At 41.2% G+C, this 22,598-nt stretch overlaps 1 protein-coding gene across 2 annotated transcripts in view; it reads right to left on the minus strand.

Annotated features, from left to right (window-relative positions):
• The window catches only part of UGGT1 (UDP-glucose glycoprotein glucosyltransferase 1), a 126,710-nt gene that overhangs the window by 23,942 nt on the left and 80,170 nt on the right, over positions 1 to 22,598 (minus strand). For both annotated transcript variants that reach the window (XM_089671963.1, XM_089671962.1), the window contains 5 exons: positions 15,892 to 16,081; positions 6,164 to 6,322; positions 5,820 to 5,905; positions 5,592 to 5,676; positions 1,234 to 1,322 (listed from right to left, as the gene is read on the minus strand). In XM_089671963.1, the coding sequence (XP_089528089.1) occupies positions 1,234 to 1,322; positions 5,592 to 5,676; positions 5,820 to 5,905; positions 6,164 to 6,322; positions 15,892 to 16,081 (609 nt within the window). The remainder of the gene's footprint in view (positions 1 to 1,233; positions 1,323 to 5,591; positions 5,677 to 5,819; positions 5,906 to 6,163; positions 6,323 to 15,891; positions 16,082 to 22,598) is intronic.

Consider the following 22,598-nt stretch of genomic DNA (forward strand, 5'->3'; position numbering starts at 1 on the left):
GGTCACAGAATGTGCATTACTATACTAGAAATATCGAAAGGAGTTGTTTTGTTTTTTTGTTTTTTTTAGAGGTGTCAAGCAAAATCACAATTTTGGTAATTATAATTTCTTAAGCATTTAAAGATTTACCTAGATGTGATCGGGTAGAACCATTTTTCTGTGATCCATAGAACTACCACTCAATGGAAATAAATGCAATGGCGTATGAGCTTCTCTCTCATACAAATTAAACAAAAAAAAACACAGACCACAGGAATACTGCACTGCATCACAAGCTGACATGTGCAGTCTCCATAGCACCTTTGATACATTCCCAGAGAATTTGATAAAGGTCCCTCATGTCAGAAATGAAGGTAAGATTATATTGAAGCATAAGATGCTGTGAGTAAACAGCATTATATTCAGTGATAGCCAATACTAAAGTGACAAGATAGCTGAAACTGTAAAACATATTCACCTTTGGGAACATGTTCCACCTGTTTTTAGGGTGGAAAATGTAACATGTTTCCAATGCTGCAGCTGCTGCCCCTTCCAGAAGTACGGGGAGAAGTTCCTCGTACTAGCTGTCACTTTTTAAAAACAGCGTGGCTGTGCGGGGCTCCACCCACATGGCCATGTCATTCATTCACAGTGTTCTGTGAATGAATGAACTACAATTCTCAACTGCCTTAGCGGCTGTCGGCTTGTAGTGCTCAAGGAACTACCACAGCGTTGTGGAGCACTGTGGTCGTTCATTGAATCTTCCTGTCAATATATCTGCTTGCGCGTACATCTCGTACAGGCAAGCAGATATACTGACAGATCTGCAAAGGATCTGCTGATCGCTGGTGCAATGCTTTACAGGTTTCTGCAGCCAAAAATAATAAATGCACATTTTTTACATGCAAAAAAATGTGCACTTACTATTTTTGGTCAAAAGGTGAACTTATCCTTTAAACTTTCTTTTCGGTAGCTTTCATTGAAAATATACATTTTATTATTTTATAATCCACAGTGGCCCAAATTTCTTGTGAATGAGAAAAATATTAAATGAGTTACAGTGATAAGAACAATGGATTTCACTTATAACAGATACGTTTTACAGCTTGCCCAAGTATAAATGACAACTAGGAATTCTGACAGATGGAGACCGGTTCTACAGTATTTTGATTTGATATGACACATTGCTGTTATTCTTTTATAGGGACTGAAAAACTAACAGCAAAGATAAATGCTGGTCCTGTCCTGAATTACCATTTGATGGAATCCCAGAAGCCTGACTCATTTTCATTAGACCCATCACTCAGGAGGTCTTCAGTCATCTTGTCTGCCTTCTTCTGAACCTGAAAAAAAAACAAGAAAAAATTATTTAAAAAAAAAAAGAACAAACTAAATAGAAAACAGCAAATGTCTGTGACACCTGGGGCACAACAAGTAATTTAATTACAGTGAGTACTTTTGGATAAAATACTCCCAACACATGGTGAATGAAAGAATTTGCCAGAACAACTGAATCCAAGACTTCTCGTCCCGAAGAAAACTCTGCTTTGCTGATCTCAAAGAACCATCTTATAGTGAACCCATGACCCAAATTAGGGCATAAGACTGGTTGCTTCAGCAATTAAAGGATAAGTTCACCTTGCAGATAAAAAAACATGTACATTTATTTTTTTTTTTTTACTAGGAACTTGTAAAGCATTGCACCCATGATCAGCAGATCGCAGGGTCCAATACAGGACTCCTACAGACGGTCAGTGTAAACTATCTGCTTGTACCTTGTAAGAGCAGGAAGTTGAGCAATGACAAGAAGAAACAATGAACTACCTAGAGAGCTCAACAGTGCCCTGGTAGTTCACTGACAACTATAAGTCGACAGCCGCAAGCCTCTCGGCACTTGCATATCTCCTATTCACAGCATTCTGTGAATGAATGATGCAGTTTGGGGAGAAGATCCCCAACTTGCTGTCTCTAAAGGCGGTGGGTCAGTGAGAGGCTGCAGAGTGGGAACATGTTACACTTTCCATCCTAAAAACAAGTGGAACATTACTTATAAGGATATGATCACCTTTGGGAACACGTTACACTCAGTACACCTGAAGAAAACCCCAGAAGCTTTGAAATCCAAGGTGCTGTGTTATACACAAAGTGACATCAGCTCCTGATATCATGCTTGGGCCTGCCCCGTCCTGCCTTTCAGACATCACCTACTGCACAGGGAGGCTTCCCATGAGAGGTATAGAACAGTGTTGGGATGCTACATGTTGGGTCTACTTTGTCACGGGCTCGAAGCATCATGGCATCAGCACCCTGTTCACTGCCTATTACAGCTTGGGGGGGGGGGCGTTGGGCAGGAGGCAAAAACGCAGTCCAACTGTGCATTTTTGCCACCCCTAACCACATGTCTAAACAAGGCCTAAGGCTTTTTTCACGAGGAGCATGCTACAGAAAGACCGTGTTTAGCTACACAGATGTTCCATGCATCCCCATGCAGGCAGTCCCATTGATGTCAATTAGAACACAGCTGCTGCACGGGAATACACAGATGTTCCATGCATTCCTGTGCAGGCAGTCCTATCCATATCAATTGTGATGCAGTAGCTGCGTCAAGAGAGCCGTTGAACACAACTTGACATCCATGTGGGTGTATGTCCCTGAACTCACACTGTTAACATTTGGGGCCATGTACCTACACCTGCATGGATGTCAGAACTGTCCTTGCAGCTGCTGTATCTCAGTGGATTTGAATAGGATTGCCTGAACACCTGTGCATCCCCAAGTGGGTAAACATGGCTCTCCATGTACGTGCGCTTTAGTACACCCCACTGAAAGAGGCCTTAATAGGAATTTAGCAGTAATTTTGTAAGCTATGTTGTAGTTTTGTTTGCATATAAGGATTTTAAAGGGTTTTTTTGTGAAAATAGTAATTTGATAAACATTTGCGCAGCTATTGTGGGGCTTAACAAAAAAAAAAAACGGTAGCATCTTTTTCTTTATTCTACTGGTCATGTGCTTTCAGAAAATATATGGTTTGGGGGTCTTTTACAAACTCTGAAAACTGCAAGTGAAAAATGAAAACCTCCAGATTTTTAAAGAAATTTTGCGTACGTTCGATTTTCAACATTTCGCTAAAAGGTGTAATTTAAAATTGTCAAATATTTATTTATTAACTCAATACAGGTTAAACTTTTATATTTAGAAAGAATTTAGCAGGAATTTTGTAAAATTTACTGTGTTGGTATCTGCTAATAATGATCTTAGTGTATATTTAGCGAAAATATAGTTTTGATAAACATTTGCGCAAGTATCGCTGTGCCTTAAAAATCAGTAGCTCCTTTTTATTATACTGGTCATGTGCTTTCAGAAAATATATGGCTAAGGGTCTTTTACAAACTCTGACAGCTGTAAGGGAAAAATAAAAAAGCAATGGAAAATTGCAAACAAATGGTCTGGCCATCTGAGTTTAAAAGTGGAGTGCAAGCCCTGGCAGCGAAAGGGTTAAACTGTACATTGGTTTGCTTTGACGAAATATCACATGAGAGCTCTTCATGCCAGTAAACCTTGCCTGGCTATCACACAACAATTCTATTTAGGATAAGATCAACCTTGTGCTTCAGTATTGCATCAGAATGAAGTTCTTTATAACAAACCTTGTGAATCTGATACTTGAAAAAAAGCAAAATAAATAAATGCACTTACCACACAAAACACCACATTAATCACAACACTATGACCCATTTAAGTTATGGAGGCCAACCAAATGGGGGTAATGTTTGTTATGACACTAAGCAGTTTCTCTGTGTCTTCCATTATGTTCTACTTTCAGCTAGCAGTGATCACCCTTACAGGCCAGGCATTGTGACACTTGTCACAACATAGTCTACAAAAACAGTCTAGACAGAAGAGTGTGAGCTTGCTTTTCAGACAAACAAAGCAAGGTGCATTATCCTATAAAGGTGCATTCACGCCTGCAATTAGATACAAGAATCCCAGCAGTGGTTCCTATGATTAGCTGCAGGAATTGAAAGTAATGGGAGGCTGCCAGCTCCCATGGCTAATTGCAGCCACTCTCAAGTAAGTGCTCATGATGAAGCCCTGGATGCAGACACCTGAGGCAGTATTAGAGTTGGATACTATCACTGGACAGGAAACCAACTGTGTGTTGGAAATATCACTACCCATTAATCTACCTTGATTTTAGATAAATCGTTGTCGTGGAAATTTTGTGTTACTTTTACTGGCATTTGAAGCTCTTTTTACATGTGTATAACAAATATAAAAACACATGTATGAAAAATAAAATATAAACAAATGTATGAAAAGTTGTTGGGGTTAGTGTCTTTAGAACAATAAATCACACCCTTATCTCCTGTTGTAGAAGGAACACTTATCACAGTACAAAAAATACATTACTGCAAGCTCTAGCTAGATTGCAAAAATGTAGTGTTGTATACTGTAACATGTTTTCAAACCTCCTTTTTGATAAGATGCATTTTAGTTATTTCTACAACACATATGGGCCAGTACCCCTCAACCGCTTCCTGTCCACCCTACAGCAGAAATACTGCTACAGGGTGGCACGGGTGTGCAAAATCACATATACATATATACGTAATTTTTCATTCCAGGTAGGGGCGCACGCGCCCTACCAGCGCCGCCATTCGCGGCCTCGACTGTCAATCATCGAGTTCCGACTGGTGATTACTCGCCGGCACCTGGTGATTGCCGAGTATTGCCTACAGATGAGAGAACTGTATGTAAACAATACAGTTTTCTCCCGTCAGCTCCTGCTCACTGCTTTGTATGCTTACAGTGAAAAGCACACAGAGAGCATACTGTGAAACAGCACACAGCATACAGTTAACCCCTTCCTGCCCAGTGCCACTAGTACAGTGGCAGTGCTTTTTATTAGCACTGATCATTATATTGGTGTCATTGGGGATGTCAGTGGCAACAAGTCTGTCCCCCGGCCCCCAGGTATCAGAATGCCCGCTGCAGTCCCACTATAAGTCGCTGATCGCCGCCATTACTAGTGAAAAAAAAAGTATATATACCATTTGTGAGCGCTATAACTTTCACGTAAACCAATTAATTTACACGTATTAGGATTTTTTTTAGCAAAGACATGTAGCAGAATACATTTTGCCCTAAATTTATGATGAAACTCGATTTTTAAAATTTTTTTATTGGACATGTTTAATAGCAAAAAGTCAAAATATTGTTTTTTCTCAAAATTGTTTGTAGCGCAAAAGAATACAAAACGCACAGGCAATCAAATACCATTGAAAGAAAGCTCTATCTGTGGGAAAAAAATGACGTAAATTTAATTTGCAGTAAATTCACTGTCAGTTAAAGTAACACAGCGCCGTAACGTAAAAAAATGGTCAGGAAGGGGGGTAAATCCTCTGGAGGGCAAGTGATTAAGATATAGTACCTACCATGATTTCATGACACACTAGACACACAAAACAAAAACAAATGTGAACAAACAGATTTCTGTAACAACCGTGTTTTTTTTCATAACAGCCAAACACATAAATACCTGCAAAAACAAGTAAGAGCACCACCCACAGGTATAGAGGTAAACTACAAGAGGGCACACATTCACACATTACCTTTACTTTGATAGTTTTGCTCCTGAAATCATCGAGAACTATGATCACTTCTTTATCCTCTGGGGAAGAGTCTGTGCCATCATGACTACAATTGGCAGAGAGAAAGAAATAATTCTACATTCATTTAAACATTATGCAAATATTAAAGTTCACTTCCTCACAGCATGGTATTCGAAAACTGACCTGATGTCATCTTTAAAACTCTCATAGGTGCTATAACATTCCTACCTGTAAATATTATATATATCCTCAGAACGGCCTTTCCTGAGACGAAGAATCCATGCTCCGGGGTTAGCTTTTAACTGGAAATACCCCTTTAAATGAAAAATATAGTTGTTACTTCATGCACAAGATAGGCTCCAATAAATGGCGCGGTTCATGAATGAGTACTTGCTTCCAAATCATGAAAAACTATGCACTAGCACAACCTCATCTAAAAGCTTGTAAAGTGTATATGCTCAGCGTGAACTCACTAACTGAACTAACTACTACTCAGTTTTTATTTCAACATCAGAAATACAGTGAGCCTTCTAAAATCTATAGGATAGTCTGGTTATCAAATGGACATTTACCAGGTTAGCCATGACAATGGTGTCTACTACCACAGGATTGTTTGCTGTTCCCAGAGTGAACTGGAGTCCCCTTGGTGGTTGTCCAGTAGAGATGTCAAAACAGTGGCCTTCCAAAAGCAGGTACTCAAGTTCAAACTCAGCTGCTACAATGCTGTCCACCTGAAAAAAAAATAAAACAAAACCAAAGTAAAGAGTAAAAAAAAAAATAAGGTAAGCAAACACTACAGAACAGAAAACATTTGTATATACTGTACGTTCACTATACGCAGACCCAGGGTTGCTTTTTGGCTTCCTCAGGCCAGTGGTATATGGACATGAGGAGAGGGCATATTAAAACTGAGCTCCTTAGAGACAATGGTGACCTTCAGAGTATAAGCTCTGTCTAATAAATGTGAACACTAAGCAAAAAGATGCTCCTTCTCACAACAGTGAAAGTAAAAAGCCTGAGAGGAAAAACAAGACTGAAAGCTGACAGTATAAGGTAATACTTCCCCAGAGGGTCTGCTATATCCTCAAATATCAATCCTTTTAAAAATGTCAACATTCAGAAAAGGAAGACAAACATAGTTAAAGTCATCTATGATAGACAAGCCAACATGCTGGGAGCATGGTCTAGACCAGTGGTCGGCAAGCCGCGGCTCGCGAGCCACATGCGGCTCTTTACCCAGTCTAATGCGGCTCTTCTGTGTGCCGGGCGCCTGCTCCCCTCCCTCCTCTCGGTCGGCCGCTCCCCTGCCTCCTCTCGGTTGGCAGCCCCAAAAGTCCGCGCGGACCTTTTAATCCGGCCTGCGCATGTGGCTGTCAGGATGTGTGTAGGCGGGGCAGCGTGCCGAACGTGAGGGGAGGGGAGCTAGGCTCCTCTCACAGTCCGCCCTGAAGACCCGAACGGCGCGGGAAGACAGCGAGAGGAACGCAAAAGGTAAGTGAATTGACACGGGGGACTTGGCTTACTAGAAGGGGGGGGGGGGGGGGAATAGTACTGTGGGGGATGAAATACTATATGAGGGATGAAATACTATATGAGGGATGAAATACTATATGAGGGATGAATTACTATATGAGGGATGAATTACTATATGAGGGATGAAATACTATATGGGGGGATGAAATACTATATGAGGGATGAAATACTATATGGGGGATGAATTACTATATGAGGGATGAATTACTTTATGAGGGATGAAATACTATATGGGGGGATGAAATACTATATGAGGGATGAAATACTATATGAGGGATGAAATACTATATGGGGGGATGAAATACTATATGAGGGATGAATTACTATATGAGGGATGAAATACTATATGGGGGGATGAAATACTATATGAGGGATGAAATACTATATGGGGGGATGAAATACTATATGAGGGATGAAATACTATATGGGGGGATGAAATACTATATGAGGGATGAAATACTATATGAGGGATGAATTACTATATGGGGGATGAAATACTATATGAGGGATGAAATACTATATGAGGGATGAAATACTATATGGGGGATGAAATACTATATGGGGGATGAAATACTATACGGGGGATGAAATACTATACGAGGGATGAAATACTATACGGGGGATGAATTGCTATGGGGGATGAATTACTATATGGGGGATGAATTACTATGGGGGATGAATTACTATATGGGGGATGAATTACTATGGGGGATGAATTACTATGGGGGATGAATTACACTATGGGGGATGAATTACACTACGGGGGATGAATTACTATATGGGGGATGAATTACTATGGGGGATGAATTACTATATGGGAGATGTATTTTCAGTTTTAAAAATGTGGCTCTCAAAATAAATTTCAATCATGGTTTTGGCGAGATTTGGCTCAGTTGAAAAAAAAGGTTGCCCACCACTGGTCTAGACAGACAAATGAAAGGAAGAGTTTTGGATTTCCGTCAGCCAGAAGCCTGTCTGGGTTCCAATACAGGAAAATGGAAAGGAAGATCCAAAAACACTGGGATATTCCAGAGTTCCAGCAATCAGAATCTGAGAAAAAGAGTAAACAAGGAAAAACTAAAAGAACCAGTGGGGCTACTTGGTCTTGAAAATCCCATCTTTAGACAGATGATCCAGTGCTGAAAGACGGTGCAGTAATGGCAAGAAAATGTATTGCTAAACTGCTAGCAGGAGTTTACATCTTTTTTTTTCAAAAATACAAGATATTGGTGTTGATTTACTAAAACTGGAGAGTAAAAAATCTGGTGCAGCTCTGCATAGAAACCAATCAGCTTCCAGTTTTGTCAAATCTTAATTGAAAAAGCTGAAGTTAGAAGATGATTGGCTACAATGCACAGTTGCACTCTCCAGTTTCAGTAAATCAACCCATTGCCTTCTTTAAAGAGACCCTGTTACCAACTAAAAAATGCAGATTAAAGGACAGAAAAAAAATCAAGCATTTGAAAATGCTTATGTCAGGGAACGAGAGCATCGCCGCAGCGCACGAATCTGCGCATGCGCAGAATCCCGATACGAACAAGCGTGCAGGCGCTAGGACATAGGCACTCACGGCCGTGCATGCGCACTCGTGCACACGGGTGCTCGCCTGGCACCAATGACGGCGCAGAGCAGGCTATTTAAACTGGCCATTACAATGTCCAAGTTGCCGTATGGTCTTAATCCTCTGCTTGTGTTTCTGATCCTGTGTGTGCTTTCGTTGCCGAACCCAGCCTGCTCCTGATTACTGCTGACCGTCTCCTGCCCTGACCCCTGGCTTGCCTCTGGACCACTCTTCTGCCTGCTCCTGATCTTGGCCTGTGACCTGACTATCCTTTGCCTGCTGCTCTGATTCCGTTCTGCCTCCACAGTTACCGACCCGGCCTGTCTGACTCCGCTACTTGCTTCACGGTGTTTCCGCATCCATCCATCCTGGCACTGATCTATCCGTCTACCGCTCAGGTCTTCCCTGCCTCTTCACATCAGGCTCTTACCAAGCTACGTTCCACTAGCGGTCCTCTCTACCACGGTTGGGTGTACCCGGGGGCCGCGACCTGGTCTCAGCCTGCTCCAAGTCCATCCCCACCATCAGGGGCTCTGGTGAACAAGCAGACTGGGGCTTAGACCCCACGCCCTGGGGAACCCCAGACTGTGGACCCATAGAGATACCGTTAGAGAGTTTGTGACAGCTTACTTGCAGTGTTTTTCCTTTCCAAAACAACTGTTTTTCACATCCAATGTTCCTTTCCATTTACAAGGGAATTTGAACACTTCAAGAGTAGGCGATTTCCAAGCACAGTAATGGGGTGCTTGGATCCCTCCTTGTGAAACATAGCTCTCTCCTTTTCTAACAGTGCCTAATTGCTTTCTGTTCTACCCCATCTCCTCTGCCCTCAACCTTCACCTACCTACATAACCTTTTAGGTTGCAGCAGGGAGTGGAGTGAAGTATATACTATACAAGTGAGAGAAAGCACTAGTTCACACTGGCATTGAAAGCAGGCATTTGAGGGGCATTTTTACTGCTAACATGACTATATTGGGTAATATGTGTTATAAGTACAATTTTCTCTTCTTCAAAAATGTTATTAAAAGAAACACAGCAGTATACAGACATTAACAAAGCATGAACTGAATTACAATTCGATACACTCAGTTGCCATAGGATGCATAATTTGTAAATTATATGGGATATACAATTGATGATATAGCAACTTAGACAATGTCTTAGAGCTTATAATAGCTAAAGTAACATGCATAGGTTCCCTGTCATACAGGGAAAGTGAGGTACACAAAGCTCTAAAGTACCGTACTCGGAGTTATTGATGAAGATCCTTGTAACGGAAGAGAAAATGCAACAAGGAGTAAAAGTAAATGTAAAAAGAAGAAAAAGAGAGGGGAAAGAGGAAAGAAAAAGAGAGGGAAAAGAGGAAAGAAAAAGAGAGGGAAAAGAGGAAAGAAAAAGAGAGGGAAAAGAGGAAAGAAAAAGAGAGGGAAAAGAGGAAAGAAAAAGAGAGGGAAAAGAGGAAAGAAAAAGAGAGGGAAAAGAGGAAAGAAAAAGAGAGGGAAAAGAGGAAAGAAAAGAGAGGGGAAAAAGGAAAGAAAAAGAGAGGGAAAAGAGGAAAGAAAAAGAGAGGAGAAAGAGGAAAGAAAAAGAGAGGAGAAAGAGGAAAGAAAAAGAGAGGGGAAAGAGGAAAGAAAAAGAGAGGGGAAAGAGGAAAGAAAAAGAGAGGGAAAAGAGGAAAGAAAAAGAGAGGGAAAAGAGGAAAGAAACAGAGAGGGAAAAAGAGGAAAGAAAAAGAGAGGGGAAAAAGGAAAAAAGAAGAGAGGGGACGAAAGGCGGTGTTCAGAGTCTCTCAGGTTTCACAACATCCTGTACCACAGCAACCAGGGGAGACACAACTGCTCCACCTGGAGTGACTAAGGTTTCAGCAAAGATTGGTCAAAATTTAATGGATGCCAGATTTTGAGGTGTTTTGACACACGGTCTAGCAGAGTAGCCTCAATTTTGCTATGCATCATAAATTTAGTTGCTCTATGTTCCACTTCAAGGATACATAATGTAGGTCTTTTCCAAGATCTAGCAATGGTCTGTTTAGTGGCAGTGGTAACATACAAGATTCATTTGAGTTGTGCAGACATCAAATCTTGGGGACGTTTATTTAATAGTGTTATAGTCAGGTCAGGCAGAATTTGGGTGTCCAGTAATAGAGAGAGCGCGCCAAATACTGCAGTCCAAAATGAAGAGACTACAGGACAGGTCCACCATATATGCAGGTGCGTTCCCTTATCTGGGCAACCCCTGAAACAATTTGATGGGTATGAGGGCACAATTTTAGCTATTCTGGATTAAACTAAATACCATTTGGCTAAGACTTTATCATTTGTTTCCAACACTAATATGTTGACAGTAGATGACTTCGTGAATTACCAGATTTATGTCAAATACCCAGGCTATAGCAGGACATCAATATCGGCCACCCAATAGGAGGCGTAAGCTGGTCGCACCAATTTTGGTATAGAGATCAAATGAGTGTAGATCTTTGATATCAAGCCAGGAGCCTGGGGGTCTGAGAAGCAAATATGCTCATAACATGTTTGGGACAGTTAGTTCGTTTGACCCCTAGTGTACAGTTGTGGCCAAAATTATTCAACCCCCACTGAAATTGAGTGTTTTGGCCAGTTTGACATTGCTTTTGATCATTCAGTCATCTTGCTTACATTTACATTAAAGAGGCACTTGTAGGTCAGACAAATATAACATAACAGTTATAATGAAATAACCACAAATGTCTTTTCTGTGCTCACAGCATTATCAGTTTTATTCAACCCCCAAGTGACATTCAATCTTAGTACTTAGTACAGCATCCTTTTACAGTTATAACAGCTTTTAAACGTGAAGCATAGCTTGACACAAGTGTCTTGCAGCGATCTACGGGTATCTTCGCCCATTCTTCATGGGCAAAGGCCTCCAGTTCAGTCACATTCTTAGGCTTGCGCACTGCAACTGCTTTCTTTAAGTCCCACCAGAGGTTCTCAATCGGATTTAAGTCTGGTGACTGCGATGGCCACTCCAAAATGTTCCAGCCTTTCCTCTGCAACCATGCTCTAGTGGACTTGGAGGTATGCTTGGGATCATTGTCCTGTTGAAAGGTCCAACGTCTCCCAAGCCTCAGGTGTGTGACGGACTGCATCACGTTTCCATCCAATATCTCCTGGTACTGAAGAGAATTCATGGTACCTTGCACACGCTGAAGCTTCCCTGTACCTGCAGAAGCAAAACAGCCCCAAAGCATGATTGACCCTCCACCATGCTTCACAGTAGGCAAGGTGTTCTTTTCATCATAGGCCTTGTTCTTCCTCCTCCAAACATAGCGTTGATCCATGGGCCCAAACAGTTCTAATTTTGTTTCATCAGTCCACAGAACACTATCCCACAACTTTTGTGGTTTGTCCACATGGCTTTTGGCATACTGCAGTCGACTCTTCTTATTCTTTGGAGACAGCAAGGGGGTACGCCTGGGAGTTCTGGCACGGAGGCCTTCATTACGCAGTGTGCGTCTTATTGTCTGGGCTGAAACTTCTGTACCCACATCTGACAAATCTTTTCTCAGTTCCTCAGCAGTCACACGGGGACTTCTCTCCACTCTACGCTTCAGGTAGCGCACAGCAGTCGAAGTCAGCATCTTCTTTCTGCCACGACCAGGTAGCGTTTCAACAGTGCCCTTTGCCTTGAATTTGCGAATGATGCTTCCTAAGGTGTCTCTTGGTATGTTTAACATCTTTGCAATCTTCTTATAGCCATTGCCCTTCCTGTGAAGAGAAATCACCTCTTCTCTTGTCTTCCTGGACCATTCTCTTGCCTTCACCATGTTTGTAACCACACCAGTAAATGTCTAGAAGGAGCTGAGTATCACAGTCATTTTAAAGCTGCCTAATTGGTGCTTATTATGCTTGATTGCTGCTCGGTGACATCCACAGGTGTTTTCAATACCTGATGGAAAGCACCTGTATGAACCTCTGTTCTTCAGAGTGGTAGTCTTTAAGGGGTTGAATAATTGTGGCAATGAAGAAACCACATAAGAACCATTTACTACTGTATTACATAAACAATTGATGTCATTTTAGTTGCATTTGGGTAGTTACAACGTCCTTGTAGGATTTGATTCTGAATACAATTCCAAATGTACACTATAGTCCCTAAACCCCTTTACAGCATTGGGGGTTGAATAATTTTGGCCACAACTGTATGTGGAGAGGAAATATTTTATTTGGAGATATCTGAATACTTCTGAATTGGGGTTTTTCGTGTAAATGAGTCTAAGGAGGTATTTGTAACCAAGCAACCCAACCAATAAAGTCCAAATGACTTCCAGATATGAAATGAGGCTGAGGCTACACTGCCTAGATAGAAAGGATTATTCCAAAAAGACAGGAAGGGTTACATGTGAAGGCTGCAATCGACCGGAAGTTTTTAAATTATCCCATATCGCCAAATAATGTTGCGTAATGGGATAGGTGATTGCCTTTCGTTCCTTGGGGTGGAGCAAGAGGAGGTCAACATCCGATGGGTCACATTCTGCCGCTTCCAGGTTGATCCACAAAGGGGGGGGGGGTCTCTTTAACAGTGTGGTATTGGGTCAAATGAGAAGCCTGGTAATATTTGATAAAATTAAGTAACCCAAGGCCACCATTCAATTTTGAGCACATGAGGACTGTCCTAGGCAACCAGGGTCTAACTTGACCCCAGATGTAAGTGTTAACATGGTGTTGCAGAATCCACAGAAAATGTGAAGGGACTGTAACTGGTAATACTCTAAAGAGGTATAATATCTTAGGAAGCGGAGTCATTTTGTCCGCTGTTATACGGCCGAGCCAGGAAACTTTCTGTGGAGACCAACTAGACATTAACAAGGTTAAATGTGCTAGCATCACCAGATAATTTGCTTGGAACATTGGAAGAAGAATGTGGGGTTAATTTAATACCCAAATAAGGGAGGGTATGAGTGGCCCATTTGAAAGAGAATGAAGATTGTAACTGAGAAAGAATCAGAGTCGAGAGAGTAAGATTCAGAGCTTGCGAATTTTGCTGATTCACTTTAAAGCCCGATATCAATGTGACACACTCTAACATGCGAAACAAATTGGGTGTCATCCTTAGAGGGGTAGTAAGAGAAAAAAAAAAAAAAAAGGATATCATCTGCAACTAACATAGTTTGTATTGGTAATCAGCCAGCTCGATACTATGAACGTCAGGATTAGAACAAATCAACTTCACTAACGGCTCTATGGCTAGAGCAGAGAAATGGAGATGGGGCAACCTTGTCTTGTCACTCGTGAGATAGCAAATTGGTCAGACTTATACCCCGCATACTTGACATGTGCCTGAGGGTGTGCAGAGAGTGATGAAATCCATGTAAAGAAGTTGGGGCCTAAGCCCCACCTCTCTAAGATATAATGGAAATATGACAAGGACAACGTATCAAACACGTTATGCTTCCAAAGATAAAAAAAATGCAGGTATGCGACCGTGGTGTGCTACATATTCCAAAAGGGAGGCCCAGCGTACATTATCAGCTGGCTATCTATGCAGAATAAAACCTACTTAGTCTTTTTGAACTAAAATTGGATTCAGGTGATTATATGTACAGTTTTCATGTAATGATGATGAAACGGCTGTAAAAATTTCTATGTAGAAATCAGAATTACTAACTCATGGACTTGGTGCTTGGTGCAGACTAACTGTTGATAGGCTTTTCCTAAAAGATTCAATTCTGCGCAGCTGTTCACCACTGTATGCATACATAAATAGCAAATAACTATCTATTTTCTAACTTAAAAGTATAGCCCATAGGAAAGGAGCATCTTTTGTGCTTAGTATTCAACCACATATTGGCAGGGATAACACCCCAGAGGTCTTCTGTGTCCCCTATGAAGAATCTGAAAAAAGAATATTAACTGAATTTGTTAAGTTTCTTTTAGAACTGAAAGTAGCACAACCCTTTCAATTACATTAGGAGTCAATATAAAGAACTATCTAAGTAGATCTTCATCCTTACAACATAACAAGTGACAAAAGAACATCCACTTAGACTTGAATAGAAAGGATTTCATCACCAGAATAGAAATTAATTTTTCACTGTTAGAGTGATTAGACACTGGGATCTTTTGCCAATGAAGGTAACGATGTGAATATGAATGTGGACTGGACACTTTTCCTCCTACAAATGGCATTTCCAGCTAAAGCATTTATCAATGAAGTGACTGACCAATTAAATTAACCTGGCTGCCATTGATGGGGTCAAGTTGGATATATTTTTATCTACCTGTGAATATAACACAGCAGATACCTTATGGGGTGTTTATTTTGCCTATTTCAGGATACGACTATCATATTAGCGTTGGATTGAACCTGACAATTTTTTTATAACCTTACTTACAAAACTGTAAAATGAGCACATAACCTGATGTGCACAGCGTAGTCATACCGAGGTCAGGACCAATATCTATAAAAGCAGTCTTCTTAAGAGCTACTGGCACAAGTAATGTATGTATAAAGTAAAGCCACTTTGAATATCAAGGGTATATCAAACTATTTGGACCCTATTCAATGCCTATCACTGTTGTTGCCAGTGTGTGCACAGTTGCCATGTACATCACTCCATCTTGGCTCCAACTTTCTCCAGTATTCCACTCCAAGGATCTGGTCTGGTTCACCATCCACTGCTAGACATCAACCACTGAAGAGACACTGAATTCCTGACCATAGAAACCTGATTCCAACTGTTATGCTTCTAGTGCAGGATAATCGCTAAAACCTTTATTGACCATTGCAGGCACCTTCACTTCAACACCTTCACTTTTCACAAAATAAGCCCAAGTTTAACAAACTGAGAAGTCATTTCTCTTAGAGAATAACATACATGTCATCTAGTATGTGGGAACGTGTGGATGCCACACACCGCTAGCTCAGCAGGTGTTATGTGATAGAAACGGCCTCAGCTTCCTCCTATGCCAAGCCCCTAACACATCTCACCCATAGGAGGAGCATAGGATGCGCCTGAGGCCATTTACATCACCTGTTGAGCTAGCAGTGTGTGGCATCCACAAGTTCCCACATACTCGCATCACTGTCTGGATTCAGCTGACGGGGAAGCCAGAACCCACGTTGCTCTGTGAATTAACGGACTTGTTGTTCAACTTGAGCTTCTTGAGTGCCACTGAAAGTGATTATCAAGTATCGTGAATACATGTCACCTAGGCCACATTACCTCTTGTAAGTAAATATTGTCCAGGTCGTAAGGAGTTCGCACAGACTCCACCATCCAGCTGTCAGGCGTGCTCGGACTCAGAGTGAAAAGTGGGGACTGTGGCATATCTAAGAACTTTGCAATGGGGCCAGAAGATAACTTGTGGTCTGGGGTAAACACAAGCTCTGGTTCCAAAACATAACGATAGAAACTGGAAAAGTCAAAGAGAGAAAAAATTATTGTCAACACACAAAGTGTGATACTTGCAAGGTATAGACCACAATGCAAAGTACAACTATCCTGAAAACAATGTATTGCTTGCTGACTGTAAAGTTGTGACATCTGGATGATATGGGTTATGACACATCATTGCCAAAAAAAAGTAACTCCTGCTGGAGCCATGTTATTTTTAAAGGATGCCAAAGTGAGACTCTTATTCTGTCATACATGTGTGGAAAAAATCAAACTGTACACTAATCATGGGCTTTTTCCAGCATTTGAAACTTAACTGGTAACCTCTGACCTGCATATCTTCCTAAATCTCCCCTTCCCTGATAATGCAAGATATTTCAAAGTTTTAAAAGTCACTCCTACCAATTAGGTACTGGTGTGTGACAACTCACATTGTCCTTTAAAGCTGAACTCTAGGCAGATAAAATTATACAAATTAACGCAGCTCTGTAATCATAAATACACCATTAAAGGGAAAGATGAGGCTAATAAGTATGTTTACCTATGCTGCATAGACTGTATAAAAAAGATCAGTGTAAATACCTTTTTTGTTTTTAAATCTGCTAGATTGATCCAGCATCTCTAGGTTCAGCTGCCAGAAGAGAGGAGGGAATGCCAACAAGGCAAGGGCAATGGGATTTTATACAGGCTAAGCAGAGGACCACATTTTTTAGAATACTTCCCATTAGATTTTGCTACCACCTTAAATGTATTTTCTAAACACAAGCAGTTGATTCGGTATCAGCCTCCCGCAGTCTCTGTACAGCAGGGTTGAGTTTGGAAGGAAGATGCAGTACAAGACGTCAACTGGTTCACATGCATACAAGAATGCTCAGAGAGTGACAGAGAGACAGGCTCAACACTGCTTTGCTTCTCCTTTCTCTGTCCAGTCACAGGCTGGGGAGGCTGCAGGACCACCTGGGCTCAGAGGAAGTGGCTTAAATGATACTGGTGATCAGAATGAGGACACTGATGCACTTTGGGAGGACATGTATAAGCTGTCAAATCTGCCCACGGGAGCACAACAAATGGTCAAATCTAAAATGATATGCCCAGTATAGGCAACATTAAGCAAAAATGGGAACAATTTCTGAGAACTTTAGCACCATCAACTGAGAAAGCAGTTTTTGACTCAGAAACGCATGCAAGTTTTCAGAAGGAAGTACAGTATCTACACCAGTAGTAGTCAACTAACTTAACATAGTGTGGACCCCTCAAGTATGAACCTTAACATTACTAAAGTGCTGTATATGGTGTGCAGTGTACGTAATGCTACATCTACAGTGCCTTGAAAAAGTATTCATACCCCTTGAAAATTTCCACATTATGTCATGTTACAACCAAAAATGTAAATTTATTTTATTGGGATTTTATGTGATAGACCAACACAAAGTGACACATAATTGTGAACTGGAAGGAAAATGATAAATGGTTTTCAAGATTTTTGACAAATAAATCTGTGAAAAGTGTGGTGCGCTTTTGAATTCAGCCCCCGAGTCAATACTTTGTAGAACGACCTTTCACTGCAATTACAGCTGCAAGTCTTTTTGGGGATGTCTCTACCATCTTTGTACATCTAGAGAGTGAAATGTTTGCCCATTGTTCTTTGCAAAATAGCTCAAGCTCTGTCAGATTGGATGGAGAGTGTCTGTGAACAGCAATTTTCAAGTCTTTCTACAGATTCTCAATTGGATTTAGGTCTGGACTTTGACTGGGCTATTCTAACACATCAATATGCTTTGATCTAAACCATTCCATTGCAGTTCTGACTGTATGTTTAGGGTCATTGTCCTGCTAGAAGGTGAAACTTCGCCCCAATCTCAAGTCTTTTGCAGAGTCGAACAGGTTTTCTTCTAAGATTTCCTTGTATTTGGCTCCATCCATCTTCCCATCAACTCTGACCAGCTTCCCTATCCCTGCTGAAGACGCCGGTGGGGATGGTGTATTCAGGGTGATGTGCAGTGTTAGTTTTCCACCACACATGGCGTTTTGCTTTTAGGCCAAAAAGTTCATTTTTGGCCTTATATGACCAGAGCTCCTTCTTCCACATGTTTAATGTGTCCCCCACTTGACTCTTGCAAACAGGACTTCTTATTGCTTTCTTTCAACAATGGCTTTTTTCTTGCCGCTCTTCCATAAAGGCCAGATTTGTGGAGTGCATGACTAATAGATGTACTGTGGACAGATTCTCCCACCTGAACTATGGATCTCTGCAGCTCCTCCAGAGTTAACATAGGCCTTTTGGCTACTTCTCTGATTAATGCTCTCCTTGCCTGCCAGTTTAGGTGGACGGCCATGTCTTGGTAGGTTTGCAGTTGTGCCATATTCATTCCATTTTCAGATGATGGATTGAACAGTGCCCTGTGAGATGTTCAAAACTTGGGATATTTTTTTATAACCTAAGCCTGCTTTAAACTTCTCCACAATTTTATCCCTGACCTGTCTGGTGTGTTCCTTGGCCTTCTTGATGCTGTTTGTTCACTAATGTTATCTAACAAACCTCGGAGGGCTTCACAGAACAGCTATATTTATACGGAGATTAAATGACACACAGGTGGACTCTATTTACTGATTAGGTGACATCTGAAGGCAATTGGTTCCACTAGATTTTAGCTAGGGATATCAGAGTAAAGGGGACTGTATACAAATGCATGCCACACTTTTCAGATATTTGTAAAAAAAACATTTATCATTTTCCTTCCATTTCAAAATTACATGCCACTTTGTGTTGGTCTATCACATACAATCCCAATAAAATACATTTACATTTTTTGTTGTAACATGACAAAATGTGGAAAATTTCAAGGGGTATGAATATTTTGTCAAAGCACTGTAACTTTCATAGATTTTAGATCTACCACCATAGATGGACATGCTAAAGGTGCACTTGAAAACTTTATACATACTGCAGGAGAGGGATCTGTAACAGTTTACAGACTAAAGATAAGACACCTTCAGGGGCGGACTGACCATTGGAGCACTCGGGCACTGCCCGAGGGCCCGGGGTCAGTAGGGGGCCCCATGAAATGCCCCTGGTACCTTTTTTATAGGCTTTTGTGAGTGTGGGCAAGGACACAGGGGCCCCATGATCCCCTATTGCCCAGGGGCCCCATGAGTTGTCAGTCCGCCCCTGGACACCTTGTAAACATTACAAGCATATCCAGCACTCTAATGATTGTGGAATATAATATGAATGCTGAACAAATAAAGGATCCACATAAGATAGCAAATAAGTAACAAATGTCAACAGATACAATGTAACAAACTAGCAGGAGTCACCATATATCAATATAAACAGTCCTTTCAGGAGGTATTTGATTGAGGAAATGTGTGAACAATGAAGGGGCTAAAGCACACACAATCACTGGCAACTCCTCGCCAAGGATGTGGGGAAGCCCTCAGAAGACATGCAAAAGGAACCCAGCAGGGAGCCAGGTCACCATGAATTAAACCAGCGGAACTTTATTCAAAGAGCACTTACATTTAAAACTCCATGGTCAGCGTCCTGAGTCAGTTCAATGTGCAGAGACAGCTCTCTCCAGAGTGGTGGAGCCAGCAATAGCTACAGGGCATAACGAGAGACCCGCTCTCCGTGAGACTGCTTTGAAAAGGAGGTGGAGCCTCGGAAACGTGTTGCGGCCCACCTACCTCTCACACACGGTACCTGTCAGTAATCCTGGCCATCCAGTGGGAGTTCAGGGAGTGACGCCACAAATTCCTACCTCCAGCGGGTCTCTCGTTATGCCCTGCACCTATTGTTGGCTCCACCACCCTGGAGAGAGCTCTGTAGATTGTACTGACTCAGGACGCTGACCATGGAGGTTTTAAATGTAAGTGCTCTTTGAATAAAGTTCCACTGGTTTAGCTCATGCTGACCTGGTGCTCTGCTGTGTTCCTTTTGCATACAGACTAAAGATCACTGCCATTACAGCAGCTTTACAACCCAGTGCTTATATTTGTGCTCCCTCCGCCCCTTTAAATATTACTGGCACCACATTTGATATTCCTCTCAGAAATATCCCTTATAAAAGATCAGTGAAAAATATATAAAAATATTTAAGAGAACGGACTCACGTGAAACAGCCCGAAAGAAATAAAACAAATTGTTTACCTATCAGAAGCCAGTCTAACAAAGCTTATTTTTGTACTGGCCCTACCTAAGCACCTAGGAAGGGAAATCACTGACCAATGCCTGCTAACAATGGGCCTTATATGACCCTCTGGCAAAAGTTGGGAACCAAGGGTCTACACAGAGCTTTACCTGCAGATAATATATAGTCCATATGGGAATAAGAGCTAGTAATAATGAGAAATAGGATAGAGTGAACAACACCAGAAATTAACTATTACACAAGACTTAAATGCACTATAAAAGAAAGAAGCTGAACTTTTGTTCCATCATTGTTCACATTATTTCTATTCTTTCTCAGCAATCTATCTGAAATGCTTAGTATAGCAGTAACAGCTGGAAATGAGCAAAGGTGCCTCATCCATATGTTAAGCTTTCAGCACTAATCTGTGAAAGCATGATGGCAAGAGTTTTCAGCCTTCAAAAACAATGCTGTTCACTGATTACTCCCTATATCCACAAAGATTTCAATATTCTCATGTACGGTTTACTGGTTACAGTCACAGTGCATTTTATCAGTTTCAAGCTGACACTGCGTATGCCCTTCTACAGGTTAATGCCATCAGATATAGAATGCCAAGACAAACCACAGCTAGATGAGATCACATATTGGCTTATGGGGGCCCATAATTCTAATATTTGTTTTAATCATTCTGTAATACTGTATTCTATCCGACTTAATAAACCTCCAAAAAAAAACCATAAAGAGCTTTTTTCTATGGCATTATAAACACTCCACAGCACAAATAAATTATATATAAAAATTAAAATACTATAAATAAAAGTCCAAAAGAAAAAAGTCCACAAAATTTTTTTTTTTTAAATATATGAATTGTGCTCAATTCCCAAAGAAAAAAAAAAACGTGCTCCAAAATGTTCTTCAAACAAATGTGCTCACACCATCCGTGATTAATGCTCTAACCCCACTCACCGGATGGAGTGGACTCTTTGCCGGTATGGCAAAAGAGCCAAACAAGCTTATAGTGACTAGGCATGTCCTCCCAGATAACTCTGTACTCAATATCCTCCATAAACGACTCCCATGATTGGATGACAATGGAAAACAAAACAAAAACAACAAATAGTGCAATACTGTAAAAAATCTTTAATTTAAAAAAAAGGCTGCTTTATATGCACTCACATTGTGACGGGAGTGACTTTGGGTGGGGGGCCCATGGAACCCAGCTCACTTTAGAGAGGTGGGGAGACCCCTGTCTCAGCTCCCCATATCCCTCTTATGCGTAAGTCACCCTGTGCCTGTTAGGGGTACAGGGTGGAATGTCCTGAAATTGCGTAGACATATATAGGTGGGGTGTGGGGGTTGTTCATTGTACTGCCATGTGGTACATCCCATTGTTCTATTGTGTGTCTTGCATGGGAGCAAACTATTATGGGATGTATGTGCTTGGTGGGGGGTGTTTCCGGCGGCCCTTCCCCCTGTTGGGACTGTCTGCTGATGTGTTTCTTATTACTAGGTTTTCCCCGCCCTGTGTCCTTATGAAGGGAGGTGGGTTGTTCTCTTGAATGTTTATATCTTGTGTCTGTGTTAAAATAAAGCAGTCTATTTCCTGGTTTCCTTCAAGTCTGGTGCTGTCTCCTCTTGTATGGTCAGCGGTGGTGTCCGTGGATCTGTGTTCGGACAGGGAAGCGGGAGTTTAATGGAAATACCCTAGTGCAGTCGGGGTCCGGTTCCATTACACACGTTTAAAAATCTACTCAGGCTTTCATAATAGGCACAAAGGCTCATATTATAAGGCTTATTTCCATTTGTAGAAGTGGACTGGCAAAGATAGATCGAAATCCCTTCCAAATAGCAGGAAATCACTCTGGAACGCCGCAAACCAGCGTGCATTCCACTCACCGGAAGTGACGTCACCAAGCACCCACCGGAAAAGGAAATACGTCAACGTGTTTCACCCTCCTCCGGGGCATTATCCAAGCTTGGATAACACCCTGGAGGAGGGTGAAACGTGTCGACATATTTCCATGAGTGCACATAAGGCAGCCTTTTTTTAAAATTAAAGATTTTTTTCAGTATTGTACTATTTATTGTTATTGTTTTGTTGTCTATTGTCATCCAATCATGGGAGTCGTTTCTGGAGAATATTGAGTACATTGAGTTATCTGGGAGGACATGCCCAGTCACTATAAGCTTGTTTGACTCTTTTGCCATACCAGCAAAGAGTCCATTTTATCTGGTGAGTGAGGATAGAGTATTAATAACGGATGGTGTGAGGACATTTGTTTGAAGAAACTTTTGGAACATGTTTTTTTTGGGATTGAGCACAAATTCATATATTTTTTAAAAAAAAATTTTGTGGACTTTTATTTATAGTATTTTAATTTTTATATATAATTTATTTGCGCT

Source organism: Staurois parvus, unplaced genomic scaffold (genome assembly GCF_062004578.1).
Source record: "Staurois parvus isolate SC_StPar_1 unplaced genomic scaffold, SC_StPar_1.0 ptg000116l, whole genome shotgun sequence".
NCBI lineage: Eukaryota > Metazoa > Chordata > Amphibia > Anura > Ranidae > Staurois > Staurois parvus.